The sequence below is a fragment of the Lingula anatina genome, chromosome 4 (genome assembly GCF_051362555.1).
Source record: "Lingula anatina isolate TDL-2025a chromosome 4, LinAna3.0, whole genome shotgun sequence".
Classification (NCBI taxonomy): domain Eukaryota; kingdom Metazoa; phylum Brachiopoda; class Lingulata; order Lingulida; family Lingulidae; genus Lingula; species Lingula anatina.
The window spans coordinates 11,430,709-11,447,551 of NC_141770.1; the positions used below are offsets into that span (position 1 = coordinate 11,430,709).

The following is a 16,843-nucleotide window of genomic DNA, read 5'->3' on the forward strand; positions in this document are numbered from 1 at the left end:
TTATTGCAAAAAAAAATTTTTTTTTTTTTTTGAAAAAAGTCAGAAACTAACATTAAATGTAGAAATGGATTCATTAACATTTGGTAACATTTTTTGGCAAAAACAAACAGTTAAATATCACCAAAATTGCACATATAGGAATGTACCATTATTATATACACATGATCAGTATTTCATAATCGTAAGCTAGGTGCAGTCTTAGTTTGATTATTTGGTAGCAGACACAGGATATTGGAGCTACTATTATTTTGGCAAAGCAAAGGACACCAGGCTAGGCAGTGAAAAAAAAATAGAATTTTCTCTTCTAGTTGGTCATGTTAACATTTGTGGCAGATGAAATTATTTTTTTAAAAAATCTCTCTATTACGGTGCCTTAAACTCACTGTCAGTACTACTGACAATATTATTATGAAACTATTATGAAACTACAAAGACAAATTTTAAAACCAATAAAAAGGAAATAACAGCTAAAAAGACCATTTTACAATAATATTCTTTCATTCTGTTTATACTGAATAAATATCAAATTTCCATGACAGTTTATAAGTGTCTTTACTACTTCACGCTAATAGCATTTTTAAGTAATGCATGTTTAATTGGTGAATAGCTTTTGCTTGGAGAAATGTGACCTCTCTTTGGGAGGGACCGTATCTTGATTGTTTTAAGATTGCACCGACTCACTTGTTTAATAAAATTTATTTTGTTTCAAGGCAGTTATTGGTTATTTGAAAAATAATGGCAGATTTAAGCTTGAAATATCAGGGTGTTCTCTTTTTGTTAAGTTTATTACTGATGATGACGCTGCATTGTACCAACTCAATATGCAGAAACTAATTGGGCCTGCATCAACTTTTCTCAAAGTTGCAAATACATAACGGGAGGCTTTATTTTGTCTAAAGTCTTTGCATGTATATGTTGAATCGTTTGAAAAGCAGATCTAAAATAATCAGATTTGGCACATAATACTCGGCATTAAGACGTATGATCTTGTATGACCTGCAAAGTAAAAAAATATGTAGGTTTTGAATTATTCAGGGGGTTTTAGTGGCAAATAAGCGTAAAACAATTCAACCTCATTGGTATAGCTTTTCTTTGATATTTGTTGGTCCTGAAAAGGACCGTTTGTTTTCTCATTGAAAGATTTCCTTAACCGCCGAATCCGTACAGAGTACGGCCTTGACGTTTCAAAGCATAAACGACATCCATGGCGGTGACGGTCTTCCTCTTGGCGTGCTCGGTGTAGGTGACGGCGTCACGGATGACATTCTCGAGGAACACCTTCAGGACACCACGGGTCTCTTCATAGATGAGTCCAGAGATACGCTTGACACCACCACGGCGAGCCAAACGACGGATGGCTGGCTTGGTGATACCCTGGATATTGTCACGCAAAACCTTGCGATGACGCTTGGCGCCTCCCTTTCCCAATCCTTTACCTCCTTTTCCACGTCCAGACATGTTTGATGTTCAAGGCTATAGTCAGAATGATGAAAAATTTTCAATTTTGGATTATAAATACCTTCTTATCCGACGCCAACGACCTTCAGTAATGAATCTTAATTTGATTGGTCCAAACCATCAAATGTTTGCTTCACTCTCCATGCAGAGTCCCTGCTCGTTGAGAGTTAGAAAGGATCTCTCTGCTTTGAGAGTAGACAATAATGTTCATGTCAATAATAAACTCTTCTTCTACGGGTGAGGGGGCCAAGACTACATTTATTTAAACGACTACAATAGCAGAAAAACTTAGTACACTTCACTTTTTTACTTTCTCAATAAACACTTTATTTGTCGACACATAAATATGCGTGCCATTTGTGCACTATGCCTCGGCTTGTAGCCTGTAGTATAAGTTTGCAACGGCAAAGCCGTTGCGGGAAAGTTACGAGGTCTCATGCATCGAGATGCAAGAGCCTCTTTCAATCCCCGAGTTCTTGTATATTGTCTTCTACCTCTATTGCTGTTGCACGTCTGTCCGTGGTGGTATTTTGGGTGGCTTGGATTTTTTCTTTTTTCTTTTTTTTTTTTTTTCTTTCTCCTTCCTCTTACGCTGGCCGCCCCTCCAGCTTGTGTATTTTTTTCCAGATGATTCTTTTCTTTCTTTTTTTTTTTTCCTTGTTTCCGCCGTGATTATTCCAATTCTTTCACCTTGTCTCCGATCGTCGGGTGACCAGATTTTTTCCTTAATTTTGAATTGGTGTTGCCCTTTTCAGGGGCAGTGGTATTTTCTCCGGTCGTCGGGAGACCGAAGCCGCCAGGTTTTTCGTGCACGATCTGTATCATTATTTATATAAATCAAGGGTAGTATTTTTGCCTGGTTTGCTTAGTATTATGTTTTTCAGCTTTAGTTCTTTAAATAGGAGGTTATTTTCAAACCTGCTGATTGTTTTTGTGCCCAGAAAAAATAGTCTGCTTGATATATATTCAATGTTGGCCAGCTCGTGCAGAGTTGTAATTCGGGTACTTGTAGGAAGTTTGAGTGCTATGCGTAGCGCTCTATTTTGAATTTTTTGGAGGTCGTTGAGCCTTGTTTTTTTGGTAGCCGCTAGTATGACCGCACCGTATTCGAGTATGGGTCGAATGAATGATTTGTATAATTTTAGGAGGCAGGCACTCGAAGCCCCCCAGTTTGTACCTCTCAGTCTGATAAGAAGGCCAGTTCTTTTCCTGGCTCTTTTCACTATATTGTCGACGTGTTTTTTAAATGATAGTTTCCTATCAAATGTGATTCCTAGCAGTGTTACTTCCTCACATGTTTCTAAACGGTCACCAAAAAGTGTGAGGTTGAGCTTAGGTTGTTGATTTGATTTTGAAAAGATGATTAATTGTGTTTTTTTTGGTGTTTAGTTTAATCCGCCATAGAGAGCACCATAGTTCGAGATCCTTTATCACACCCGTCAGTCTAGTTTCTATGTTTTTGACATTTTTGCATGATGTCCACATGCCCAAATCGTCTGCAAATTGAGAGACCTCGGTGTTGTATCTTGGGTTTATTGGTAGGTCGTTCACATATATTAGGAATAGCAACGGGCTGATTACAGACCCCTGAGGCGTGCCAGCATTAAGACTTACATATTCGGATGCCTCGCCTTTGATTCTGACCTTGATCTTTCTGTCTTTCAAAAAAGATGACAGCAAGCGGACAATCTTAACTGGCAGGTTACTATGTGCTAATTTGTACCTTAACCCAGCGTGCCAAACTGAGTCAAAAGCCTTCTCCACGTCCAGCATCATAGCGCCCGTAGCCCAGCCTTTGTTCATTGCCAATTGTGCACTTTCAGCTAATCTGAGCACATGCTCCATTCCTTCTTTCTTGCTCATGTACGCTCTTTGCCATTTATTGAAAAATTGGTCATTTTCTAGTTTTTCTTTTATTCTAGTGGCGATTATTCTCTCGAATAGTTTGCCTAGGCAGCTTAGCAGGCTGATCGGTCTGTAATTCGTTGTTACTTTGTGATCTTTCTCAGGTTTGGGTATCATTATACCAGTTGCTTTTTTCCATATTGTGGGGAAATATCCCAACTGCAGACAGTTGTTATAAATGTCGCATAGTTTGTTTTTCAGACATTCAGGCGCTTTTTTAATTATCCCGTTTGTTATTGTGTCGTCACCTGGTGACGTGTTTTTTGTATTTTTCAGATTTCCGTTAAGTTCATCTATTGTGATTTTATCTAGAATTTTGTGATCGTCCCCTTCTTCTAGTGTCGGGTTAGATAAGGGATCGAATTTGTGTTTGTTTTTAACGACGTAGTTTTCCACCACCACTTTAAAACCGTCGTCGAATATGACCCCCTCGTGGGTGTTATGTATCTTGCCAAGGGTATTTGCAAATGCATTTGCTTTCTCCGCATCGTTTGTTGTAAGTTGCCCATTTTCTTTGAGTACAGGCTTTTCAGATGTTTCTTTAGCAGTGCCAGTGCTAGTTAGCCTTTTAAACATGTCCCAGAAGGTCTTGTCCATTTTTCTTTCATTTAGCATAGAGGTAGCGGTTTCCCAAGCTTTTTGTTTTTCTTTTTTGATGGCTTCTTTGACCCGTTTTGTCATATAGTTGTACGCACTATGCCTCGGATTCGATGCTGCAAATTTTAAGCGCACCTGTCTGTCTCTGCTAATAAATTATTCAGACCTTTATGAAAATTCATCCAATGAGATGTGCGTAAAATAGGACTTGAATTTGGGTCACCCAATCACCATATAGACCGCCTTATTACAAATCTCTGTAGTATACCCCAAATCATTCAAGTTATTCGTACTCCGAACGAACGACAGATATCTCAACAATGGCTCGTACCAAGCAAACTGCACGTAAATCTACTGGTGGCAAGGCCCCAAGGAAGCAGCTGGCCACCAAGGCCGCTCGCAAGAGCGCCCCCGCCACCGGTGGTGTGAAGAAACCTCACCGTTACAGGCCCGGTACCGTGGCTCTCCGTGAAATCCGTCGTTACCAGAAGAGCACTGAGCTTCTGATCCGCAAGCTCCCCTTCCAGCGTCTGGTCCGTGAAATCGCCCAGGACTTCAAAACTGACCTGAGATTCCAGAGCTCTGCTGTGATGGCTCTGCAGGAAGCTAGCGAAGCTTACTTGGTTGGTCTTTTCGAGGACACCAACCTGTGCGCCATCCACGCCAAGCGTGTGACCATCATGCCTAAAGACATCCAGCTGGCTCGCCGTATCCGCGGAGAACGCGCATAAATTCTGCGTTACTCTCAACAAAACGGTCCTTTTCAGGACCACTACAAAAATCAGAAAAGCTAAACCATAACTGTTGACATGAATTGTGAATTCTGCATTGCCTTCGTAGTTTCATCATAAGTAAAGTTGATAATTAAGTTAATTGTTAATTAATACCTCATTTCTTTATGATGATTGCTATTTATCTCAATTATACCGACAATTTGTAATTATTGGACTAATGAGCAACTTACGTATCGTTCACATTTCACTTTAGATTCACAAAGGCACTAGATGAATCGGAACAACTCCATACCCAGCACGTTAATTTGTTTTTACCTTAAAGAAGTAATAAGAAGGTTGTACAATTCCTTCAAGATCAAAACCAAATTTAATGTTAGGAGCTATCTTAGAGTAGCAATAAAAGGTTAAGAAAATTATAAACATCTCCAAAAAGTACCACATTTTTTTTTCACGGAAGGGGAGTAAACCAATCCAGGCATCATTTGATTTTATTTTTTCGTTTATTTGTTGAAGTAATTTGATCTTTTTTTTTATTAAATAATACTGAGACAGTAACTTTTTATAGTATGTACACTTTTAATAACAGTTAATTGAAGTTCCTTAAATTCCCATAAGATCCCTGTTTATGCAGTTTTTTTTTTTTTTAATCAATGTCTCTGCTTTAAGTTACTGCAATTTGTATAAATAAGCTTGATATTAAACTTTACTTATTCATTTATTTTAACAAATTGAGAGATCTGGAGTCTCCTAAGACGACATGGACAATCCAGCTATCCGTTCGACTTACTCTGATCGACTTACTCTGATCTTTCTGATCTCTAGTTACAAAGTTCTCCTGACATATAGTAATACACACAAAAAACAAGTCAGAGATATTGAAGACAATCAACAGAATTAAGACATATTACTAGAGACCTGTAACATAATTAAACTCAGATGGCTTAAATAGAACTTAACTTGGAGATGAAGCCGTAAATAAAGTTATTCAATCCTTTTAAAACTAAAAACATCCTTAAAAACTTGGTTTGAGTTCTTTCCAATGAATAAAATACATTAACATATTCTTGAATATCATTATAACCGAGGCATTCTTCACCAAATGTTGATATAATTTGATTTAAATGTGGAAGTTTCTAAAATGAAGTTCGGCCGTGAAATCACCACTACATTACAATCATATTCATTTGGATTGTTACAAACTTTTACAAAGACATACACATAAATGCATGGCTACCATATGTATACACGGTACAGATTGGTAAAAGAAAGACACTGTGGGGAAAGGAAAAATTAATTACAGTCATAGATACGGAGCTTTGTTAGTATCATATTAACTTTTTTCCTATTTTCATTTAAGTTTTATTTTATGGAATTTTCACCGCGGTGAAAATAATTTACACCGCGGTGGAAAATAATTTACACCGCGGTGGAAAATAATTTTCACCGCGGTGGTAATTCCTGGCCATCTCGGCCCGGGTGATGAATAGGTAATGAGAACCTTACATTTGCCAGATGTCGTCACGGTGCATGCTATTGTACATACAGAAGGCTGGTGGATCTGTTCGTGGGGCCACTGCCGTTAACTTAGGTTTCCCATCTATATTTACCACCTATATAATTAAAGTCCCGCTTGCAGTTTTATGCAAAGGGAATCCCATTGTTATTACTAAATACTTAACGTTAATTTTGGACAATGTATTTTTAAATATTTGTGTGATGTGTTAACCCATTCATCTTATCTTAAAAGATGTAATCTCGGTTTCCTTGGAGAGGTTTCTTTCTACCAATACTCCCAATAATACGCGTTATTACAAAGGGAAAAGCGACGTACAACATTGCAGCATTTTGGTGATTTTTAATCTATGCGAATACTGCCCGCCTCCTCCACATTCCTGGGATGATTGGCACATAGACCGGTTAAACCGCGTGCATGTGCATGTGAGTGTCTTTATCAACTTCCTTCCCAGAAATCTGGTAATTTTTGGATTCGTATAACCTACATGTATGCATCACCCGGGCTGAGATGGCCAGGAATTACCAACGCGGCGAAAATTATTTTCCACCGCGGTGAAAATTAATTCCCACCGCGGTGTAAATTCCGTATAATAAAACTTAAATGAAAATAAGAAAAGTTAATATGATACTAACAAAGCTCCGTACATAGAAGTAATGCAATAGTTTGTATTATATTTTTAAAATTAAAAATACATCTTCTCAAAAAGTTCAAGATAAAGTATAGTGTCATCAGAAGTATAGATATAATATATTGTAATAAAATTAGAAAAAACACTGAAGATTGTGCAACTACATATTGAAGTTAGGTTCAAGTTGAGAAGTAAATTGGGGTATATTATTTCTTTATTACACAACATGGAGTAATTATGTGAAAAGCTTTTGGTTTAATTTGTATATGGGAATTAAAAAATGTAACAGATGTCAATTAGTTGGGAAAAAAAGTGGTGTTTAATATTTTGAAAGAACAATACATTCAATCTCAGAGAAATGAGGTGTATATTTCACCTGACCAAAAGCACATAAGTTTAAATGTATGTAATTGATTCAGATGTAAATACCTATGGAAGTTGTAATATGATACTATAAATTTTAGGAAACTTCATGAATACTGACAAGTTTACTTATTTCATAATACTGGTCCAAAGATTAGATGGATGATATTTTAAGTTACATTATTGGTTATTAGATAAGAGATTTTCTGGAACTAAATTTTGCTTTGAGATAAAGATATATAAATTCAAAACCTATATAATCATATAAGAATAAGCATTAGAGATGTCCATTATTGAGGGAGATGTTAAAACATACATATATGTTCCATCATAATGAACATTGGCATAGCTTTTCCTTGACTATGAGGTGGTCCTGAAAAGGACCGTTTGTTGTAAATTTGCAAACAGCATTTTACTTGGCAGCTGCCTTGCTTTTCTTGGGCAGAAGGACAGCCTGGATGTTTGGCAGAACACCACCCTGGGCAATGGTGACCCCTCCCAACAGCTTGTTCAATTCCTCGTCGTTACGGACAGCCAACTGCAAGTGACGGGGGACAATTCTGGATTTCTTGTTGTCACGGGCAGCATTTCCCGCCAACTCGAGGACCTCAGCGGCCAGATACTCGAGGACGGCAGCCAGGTACACTGGGGCACCGGCTCCAACACGCTGGGCGTAGTTACCCTTGCGGAGCAGACGGTGGATTCTGCCCACTGGGAACTGAAGTCCAGCACGGGATGATCTGCTCTTCCCCTTTGCTCTTGCCTTTCCTCCCTTTCCACGTCCAGACATCTTGTACGTTTTCTTTTGATACAACAATTGACCAAAGAATGGCGAAATGATGATGTATAGGTATGTGTCGGCGAAGCCGACACGGGAAAGTTACGAAGTCTCGTGCATTAAAATACAAGAGCTTCTTTCAATCCCCAAAACGTGTTTATTGTCTTCTACCTCTATTGTTTGTCTGTACGTGGTTTTGGCCTCGCTTGGAATTTTTTTTTTTTTTTTTTTTTTTTTTTTTTTTTTTTTTTTTTTTTTTTGACCGTCTCTTTCCAGTTTGCGCGCTGGCCGCCCCTTCCAGCTTGTTAATTTTTTCCAGATGTTTGTTAATATAAATATTTTTATATATAATATACATATATTATATACCTTTTTTCCTCCGCCTTTATAGTATTATTGTGTTTTCTCATTCCATTTCCTTGTCTCTGGTCATCGGGAGCCCAGATGTGTTTATCCTTATTTTGTGGACTGAGGTTGCCCTTTTCAGGGTTGTATTTTTCCTTTCTTCCTCCGGTCATCGGGAGACCGGGGTCGCTACCGTTAGACCGTTTCATATGCACAATTTGTACCATTATTTATATAAGTCAAGGGTAGTATTTTTGCCTGGTTTGCTTAATATTATGTTTTTTAGCTTAAGTTCTTTGAATAGATGGCTATTTTCGAACCTGCTAATTGTTTTTGTGCCCAGAAAAAATAGTCTGCTTGATATATATTCAATGTTGGCCAGCTTGTGCAGCGTTACGATCGAAGTTTTTGTTGGTAATTTGAGCGCTATTCGTAGCGCTCTATTCTGGATTTTTTGCAGATCTTTGAGCCTTGTCTTGTTGATGCCAGCTAGTATAACTGCCCCGTACTCAAGTACGGGCCGAATGAAGGATTTATATAGTTTGAGGAGGCAGGCACTCGATGCCCCCCAGTTTGTTCCTCTGAGTCTTATGAGAAGGCCAGTTCTTTTCCTAGCTCTTTTCACTGTGTTGTCTACGTGTTTTTTGAAACCTAGTTTTCTGTCGAATGTGATTCCCAGCAGTGTGACTTCCTCACATGTTTCTAATCGGTCGCCAAATAATGTGAGGTTAAGCTTGGGTTGTTCATTTGATTTTGAAAAGATGATTAATTGTGTTTTCTTGGTGTTTAGTTTTATCCGCCATAGAGAGCACCATAATTCGAGATCCTTTATCACGCCCGTCAGTCTGATTTCTATGCTTTTTACATTTTTGCATGATGTCCACATGCCTAAATCGTCTGCAAATTGAGAGACCTCGGTGTTGTATCTTGGGTTTATTGGTAGGTCGTTCACATATATTAGAAATAGCAACGGGCTGATTACAGACCCCTGAGGCGTGCCAGCATTGAGACTAACATATTCGGATTCCTCGCCTTTGATTCTGACCTTGATCTTTCTGTCTTTCAAAAAAGATGACAGCAAGCGGACAATCTTAACTGGCAGGTTACTATTTGCTAGTTTGTACCTTAACCCAGCGTGCCAAACTGAGTCAAAAGCCTTCTCCACGTCCAGCATCATAGCGCCCGTAACCCAGCCTTTGTTTATTGCCAGTTGTGCACTTTCAGCTAGTCTTAACACATGTTCCATTCCTTCTTTCTTGCTCATGTACGCTCTTTGCCATTTATTGAAAAATTGGTCATTTTCTAGTTTTTCTTTTATTCTAGTGGCGATTATTCTCTCGAATAGTTTGCCTAGGCAGCTTAGCAGGCTGATCGGTCTATAATTCGTTGTTACTTTGTGATCTTTCTCAGGTTTGGGTATCATTATACCAGTCGCTTTTTTCCATATTGTGGGGAAATATCCCAACTGCAGACAGTTGTTATAAATGTCGCATAGTTTGTTTTTCAGACATACAGGCGCTTTTTTAATTATCCCGTATGTTATTGTGTCGTCACCTGGTGACGTGTTTTTTGTATTTTTCAGATTTCCGTTAAGTTCATCTATTGTGATTTTATCTAGAATTTTGTGATCGTCCCCTTCTTCTAATGTCGGGTTAGATAAGGGATCGAATTTGTGTTTGTTTTTACCGACGTAGTTTTCCACCACCGCTTTAAAACCGTCGTCGAATATGACCCCCTCGTGGGTGTTATGTATCTTGCCAAGGGTATTTGCAAATGCATTTGCTTTCTCCGCATCGTTTGTTGTAAGTTGCCCATTTTCTTTGAGTACAGGCTTTTCAGATGTTTCTTTAGCTTTGCCAGTGCTAGTTAGCCTTTTAAACATGTCCCAGAAGGTCTTGTCCATTTTTCTTTCATTTAGCATAGAGGTAGCGGTTTCCCAAGCTTTTTGTTTTTCTTTTTTGATGGCTTCTTTGACCCGTTTTGTCATATAGTTGTACATGATTTTATAGAAAGGGCCTTCTTTCTTTTGAGCCAGGCGTCTTAGTTTTCTTTTCAGTTTTATAAGCTTAAGGGTGTCCTCGCTTACTCTCCATACATTTTCTCGTACCTTTGTTTTTGGGCATGCGGTTTCAAGTGCATTTACTAGTGTCTCGGTCACATTCTCACAAGCTTCGTCTATTCCAGTGGTGGTAGGTGTGACTGCGTCGCCATTTAGATTTTCAGAAATTAGATGGTCAAACAGTGGTTGGTTTATTTTTCTTGTATTCCGCCGTAAGACAGTTGGTGCTCTTGCTATTCGGTTATTCTGAATGATTTTTACGTGTAGGGGTAGATGGTCGCTACCGACGTCTTCACCTACATAACAGTCCGCTATTTTCGAGTAAAGTTGAGTCGTGACAAAAGCCATGTCCAGCGTATCAGTATTGCCATTAGTGGCCATGTGCGTAGTTTCGCCATTATCATTAAGATTTATCAGATCTAGTTCCTCAGTTATGTCAAAGAGAACGTTTCCGTTATTGTTCGTTTTCTTGCAACCAAAGAAAGCGTGCTTACTGTTAAAATCGCCTATAAATAGACAATTTTGATATTGATCAGTAAAGTGCTTAAATACTGCTTTGTCAGGGGTTGTATGAGGTGGGTTATACAGTGAAACTATAGCCGTTTTTATTTGATTTATCGTAGTTTCTATCCCCAGTATTTCAGCATTAAGGTTGCTGGTATTGATAGCTTGGAACTTTACATCTTTCTTAACGAGTATAGCCACTCCGCCTCCATGCGCATCTCTGTCCCTGCGCAACACCTGATAGCCGCTCACAGATATTTTTGTCTTCTCACTCAACTTTGTCTCGTTTATGCATACGATGTCAGGTTTATGCTCTACCAGATATTCAACTAAGAGTTGTTTCTTGGTTTTAAGACTGTTTATGTTGATATGCATCAGGTGTGCCGCCATCTTTGGGTAGGGGTTTGATGCGTGTTAGTGTGTTTGAGTCTGTTTTACTTAAAGGCAACGTGGTGGATAGTTTCACCATCTATGCTGACCTTGTAAGTAGTTGCTACAGCCTCTGCTATGTCTTTACATATGTCGCTTTCGTTTGCCTGTATTTTTAGTCTTTTTGAAGTCACTTTGATCAGTAATTTGGCTAGGCATATGGCCAGTTTGATAGATTCAGCAACATTCCCTTTCTTGGCATTGTCTATTGATATGCGTTTTTGTTCGGTGTTCATTTCTTTTTTATACACCTTGCATCCTTTGAAAGATGCCGGGTGTTCTTCTTTACAATTGGCACATTTGCGGGTGCTTTCTTTGCACTCCTTATGACTGTGCGCCCCGCCACAGTTTTTGCAAGTCTCGGCTGACTTGCAGTGTTCGGCTACGTGCCCGAACTGTTGACACTTGTAGCACTGTTGTACTGGTGCTGTGACTGGCTTGTAGTCACGAATTTTGTATTTTTGATAACCCAGCAATAAACCGTTTTCAATCAACTCTTTCTTTTGATTTTTGTTTTCACACGTAATTTTCACCTTGTTAATTTCGCTTCCTGTTTTAGCGCTGAACATACGCTTAGCTAACAGACCTTTTTCTTTTCTAATTTCATCGTCTGTTATTGAAACTGCTATGTTGCAGATGACCACGCACAAATTCTCTTTACTTTGTTTTTTGTTCGCTACTTTTCTTATGCCAACCTCATTTAGTTGGCTTTCTTTATTTTTCAGGGCAAGTAGCTTCTCAGCCGAAACCTCATCTTTGGGAAAGATAAGGGTGTTACCTTTCTTTGTTTTCACAATTTTGGTGATATCGGCATCACCAAGTACCTTCTTTAACTTGAGTGGATTGTCATCCAGGTGCCTAGGCAAATTTTCTAAAAGTATGGGCCTAGGTCTTTCTGCTTTTTTGTTTTCTTGTCCGCTTTTTTTAGTTTTAGAGTGGACAACGGTCCACTCTGATTCCTCGGAGTTTCCCTCCTCGCCCCGTGGAGGGTCGTCTGCTGGAGCCTTCTCGGCGATTTTGCGGAAATCGCCTCCCACAGTCTCCACCTTCTCGTTCAATTTGGCCCTTTTCTCGGCCTTTTTCCTTGCTTTCTTTGAGAGATTATCTCCCTCCTTCTCCCCTCTAATGGGGCTGGTTTGGTCACCGACCAGAGGACCTGTCTTCCTCTTTTCCCCTTTTTTCTTTCTTTGCTCACTAACTGCCCAATCCATTTCGTTGTCCCCGGTCGTCGGGAGACCGGGTGTCTTGCCCTTTTTTGGATGGGTTTTGCCCTCTTCAGGGTCTATCATTTCTCTGGTCATCGGGAGACCAGAGATATCTGCCGCCTTTTTGTGGCCCTGAAAAGGACCACTGAGAGCTGGTACACGGCCCTGCTCTGTGTTTTGAATCTCCTCGCCCCTTGGAGAATTAACCAACCGATTTGCAGGTACACGGCCCTGCTCCGCATCTGAATTCTCCTCGCCCATGGGAGAAGTTGTACTCGTATCTTCGCTTGCAGGTACACGGTCCTGCTCCGACACCTGCATCTCCTCGCCCCTGGGAGAGCAATCCTGTTCATACTTACCTTCGCCACAGGGATCAGCTAGCAGAGCTTGCCGAAGCTGTGGCGGTAGAGATGCCAGTACCTCCCTAAGGTGGTTCAACATCTCTACCTCATCGTCCTTAAAAGGACGTTTTGTGTTGGAAACAACAGCCTTAGCGTAGGACATTATTGGTATTAGCTTGGTATTCAATGAATGATGGAATGTCGAATGATCGAATGAATGATCGAATCGAATCATGATGAGAATGGCGAAAATTATTCAAAATAGGTATTTATAGCCATCGGTGGGGATTCAGTGCTGCACGCAAATCTGTCCAGTAAGAAAGCGTAGTCGGAATAACTGCCAATAGGTAAAGAGAGCGCTTAACTTGCCCTCGTTCTCACTGTGCAGCATTCGAGCCTCTAATTTGCATAAATCTATATTAGATTATTTGGTACCAGCATAAAGTTTACAGGGGCCATGAACTAACTATAGGTATAGTTTTGCACGATAGAAACAAGTGCTTCACACATCCTCCTTCCAATAACATAATTTTTATATATATAATGGTCACGGTTTGAGGGGTTGAATACCTCATAAAGGCTTTTATTGTATTGCTCTAAACAAAGTTGACGTACGTCATGTTAGACTTGATTGAAATCGTAGGACACCTTAATTGCTGTCAGCTATTTCATTACATAGAAGTTTTCTCTACTTCTATGTTGATTACAATCATTACTTTGATGTGACAGCTCATTGAACATAACGTCTGATTTGACACATGAACTGCTGTCAAGGAATTGAAACTAACAGCATACGCACGCTGTTCGTTAATGATGAGACCATTTTGATCTGTTTTCGTGAGGTCAATGCTATTTTGCCTCGGCTTCGACGCTGCATCTGTTGCGCGCTGGGAACTTCAACCAATCCGATTGTGAATTTCACAACGTGTAGCGCTGGATCCCCTTATTTGCATAACGCGTTGTATTTATACAAAACGCTCCCTTCCTGCAGTATTCAACGTTCATATTGCACGCTAGAATACAAGTACCATGCCTCCCAAAGTGAGCTCCAAGGGCGCCAAGAAAGCCGGTAAGGCTAAGGCAGCACGCAGTGGTGACAAGAAGAGAAGGAGGAAGAGAAAGGAAAGCTACAGCATCTACATCTACAAGGTGATGAAACAGGTGCACCCTGACACCGGTATCTCCAGCAAAGCCATGAGCATCATGAACAGCTTTGTCAATGACATCTTTGAACGTATTGCCGGTGAAGCTTCCCGCCTTGCCCACTACAACAAGCGTTCCACCATCACCAGCCGAGAGGTCCAGACTGCTGTCCGTCTCTTGCTGCCTGGTGAGCTTGCCAAGCACGCTGTCAGTGAGGGCACAAAGGCCGTCACCAAGTACACCAGCTCCAAGTAAATCGACAAATCGTTGGTTTACACAAACGGTCCTTTTCAGGACCACCCATGTTTTCCAAGAAAAGATATACCAGTACGTTAACGTACATGCTTATATATATTCCATTTTATCTAAATTCTGTACATTTCCTGGTTCTGTTATATTAGATGATTTAACATTTATGTGATGCCTCACTTTATTTAACATAACGATCATGTAGCAAAGCTGTCTGAAAAATGCTTTACGCTCACAATATTCAGCATATATACCCATGAAATTTTATAGCCACACCGCATGATTTCTAGAAAAAATATAGTAAAATCTTTTTAATTTATCTCTTTATGTTTATGTCAGGAAAAGTTAGTAAATAACAATACAAAAATCTTGATAGCTTCCAAGTTCTAACCATGTGTGAAAGGCAATTCAACAAGAAACCTCTTTGCAATATACAGCCCTTTTACTAACATTCATACATGTATTACATTATTGATAGAAGTGCAATATAAACATATATTTGTTAAAAAAAAAAAAAAGATTTTCGCAAACTAGTTTAAAAGACCCAATTGAAACAAACTCTCAAGCACAGTTTCTGTTCACACTTTCTTATCATACGTATGTATTGGTGGAAATGTGCAATGTAGTTTTCACGATAGTTCTCAACACAAAAACATACTTAGACTACAACATAACCAGTGCATATTATACTGATCAATATGAAGGTATTTACTTTTAAATAGTACATAATTTTCCCTTAAACATTACTGTGCTTTGATGCAGTGCTTTTGAGCAACTCTTTTATCAGAGGATATGTGGCACGTACCTTTCTAGAACTTTCAGTAACAGCCAATGAATTAGTTTAATGCCCCCTCCCCCTTTTTTTACATTAGAAACACAAGCCCACTTAAATATGGCATGGGTTCAGGGGCATTTTGGAAATTATAAATTGAATGTCATCTTTGGACAACTTTTTCCACAGATCCTACATATTTCTGACATTTTCATTTTATGCCTTTATAATTGTCATGTCTCAGGTGTGTATGTACCGGTCGGCAACATTGATGAAACGTGTTTTAAATTGTCAATCTGAAATGAATAAATTGTTTTCCAAAGAACAACCATTAATTGCATACCGTCATGTTGAACGCTGTTCAAAATCATGATTAAATTACAATGAATACTAAAATCTTGTAACGTATCATATTTTATAGCGATTTACAACCCAAGGGAATTCCCAGCCTCACTTTCGTCACTGAGACGATATCAACTTCCGGTGTATTGCACATGGGGAGTGCAACGTACACATTAAATTCTGGACTCTTGCTAAAAGAATCGACACAAGGTGGTATATTAAGTCTGAGTTACGCACTTGAGGTTTGCTATTTTCAAAAGAGAATTAATGCTTAAATGTTTTGTGATGATGTGACCTCTTGTCTTCATTAAAGCGTATCCCCTTTCTTCTGGCTGTATCTAATACAACGCGCAGAGTCGCATCGTGGTCAGATCCGTCTTCCTGCCAACCTGCTATGATAAGGTCGGCGGCGATTCCGGTACACCCTGGAATGTCTTTGAAGACTTCTTCAATCTTGGCTTGGAAGACGTCTTGAGATAGCGAGAGGCCAAAGGGTAGTCTGTTGTATCTAAATCTTCCAAAGGGCGTATTGAAGGTAGTCAGAAGAGAACTTTCTTCATCTAACGTGATATTCCAATACCCACTCCGAAGGTCAAGTATACTGAAATAACGCGCGCCACTCAGTTGAGGAAGGACGTCATCCAGTGTTGGTGTGTAGTGGTGTGGACGTCTAATTGCCGTATTTAAGTCTTTTGGATCCAGGCAGAGACGTATTTTTCCATTGGGTTTGGTAACACATACACACGAGTTTACCCATTTCGTTGGTTGTGTGACTGGTGACAGGATCCCTTGCTCAACGAGAGAGTCCAACTCCTCCTTGAGTGCTGGCTGCAATGCAATAGGTACACGCCGTGGTGGGTGAACAACAGGAGAAACAGTGGGGTCGATATTTATGTGATATTCCCCATCCAATTTCCCGATACCTTCAAAGATATCCTTATACTCTGATAGTATGGACTGTCTTGTCACTGTATTTATGGTCAGAGTAACAAGTCCCAGTTTCTGACTGGTTTCCATTCCTAGTATAACTGGTCCTTCACAGTCCACAATATAACTGTCTGAGGTCACCATGACCTTGTCATTTGTGAATGTCAATGTTGCTATTCCACATACTGGTAACTTACTGCCACCATATGCAGTAATCGTGTCATTCGTAGGCTTTAATGGTTGCTGAATTGCAAGTTTTTTGAAAGAAGACAGTGGTATTACATTTCCCTCAGCACCAGTGTCTATTTTGCAACGTAATGTTGAAGTAGAGTTCCCAACTTTAACTTCAATGTCAGCAAATGGCTTGACTGGGGACTGTTTTGACTGAATACTATCTACATATATAGAGTCAAAGTATACACTGCTACTGTCACTTTCATTTGCTACTGAATGCACAGTTTTACTATGGGTCGATGCAGTTATTGTTTTTGTTCTACATACCCTTTTCCAGTGATCTGGCTTGCCACATTTGAGACAAATTGTACCTT

General features: G+C 39.5%; 5 protein-coding genes across 11 annotated transcripts in view; 3 read left to right on the top strand and 2 right to left on the bottom strand.

The window, feature by feature from the left end:
* Window positions 1-398: 398 nt before the first annotated feature.
* On the bottom strand, window positions 399-1,473 carry LOC147762278 (histone H4). The gene has a single exon (XM_087011527.1). The coding sequence runs from the start codon at window positions 1,456-1,458 to the stop codon at window positions 1,147-1,149; it is 312 nt and encodes a 103-aa protein (XP_086867653.1). The 5' UTR covers window positions 1,459-1,473; the 3' UTR covers window positions 399-1,146.
* Window positions 1,474-4,230: 2,757 nt separating this feature from the next.
* Window positions 4,231-5,552, top strand: LOC106182057 (histone H3). The gene has a single exon (XM_087011362.1). The coding sequence runs from the start codon at window positions 4,281-4,283 to the stop codon at window positions 4,689-4,691; it is 411 nt and encodes a 136-aa protein (XP_086867488.1). The 5' UTR covers window positions 4,231-4,280; the 3' UTR covers window positions 4,692-5,552.
* A 6-nt stretch (window positions 5,553-5,558) lies between these two features.
* Window positions 5,559-8,032, bottom strand: LOC147762279 (histone H2A). Its single transcript, XM_087011363.1, has one exon. The coding sequence runs from the start codon at window positions 7,989-7,991 to the stop codon at window positions 7,614-7,616; it is 378 nt and encodes a 125-aa protein (XP_086867489.1). The 5' UTR covers window positions 7,992-8,032; the 3' UTR covers window positions 5,559-7,613.
* Window positions 8,033-13,713: 5,681 nt separating this feature from the next.
* On the top strand, window positions 13,714-14,569 carry LOC147762280 (histone H2B, gonadal). Its single transcript, XM_087011197.1, has one exon. It carries the CDS (start codon window positions 13,892-13,894, stop codon window positions 14,258-14,260), a length of 369 nt encoding a protein of 122 aa, XP_086867323.1. The 5' UTR covers window positions 13,714-13,891; the 3' UTR covers window positions 14,261-14,569.
* An 879-nt stretch (window positions 14,570-15,448) lies between these two features.
* LOC106159588 (WD repeat-containing protein 89) overlaps window positions 15,449-16,843 on the top strand; it is a 28,507-nt gene continuing 27,112 nt past the window's right edge. For 2 of the 7 annotated variants that reach the window (XM_024076250.2, XM_087011195.1), the window contains exon 1: window positions 15,449-15,578. The gene's annotated coding sequence lies outside the window, so the exon portion shown is untranslated. The remainder of the gene's footprint in view (window positions 15,579-16,843) is intronic. The other 5 variants (XM_024076246.2, XM_013535902.3, XM_013535947.3 and 2 more) reach the window with 4 other exon arrangements.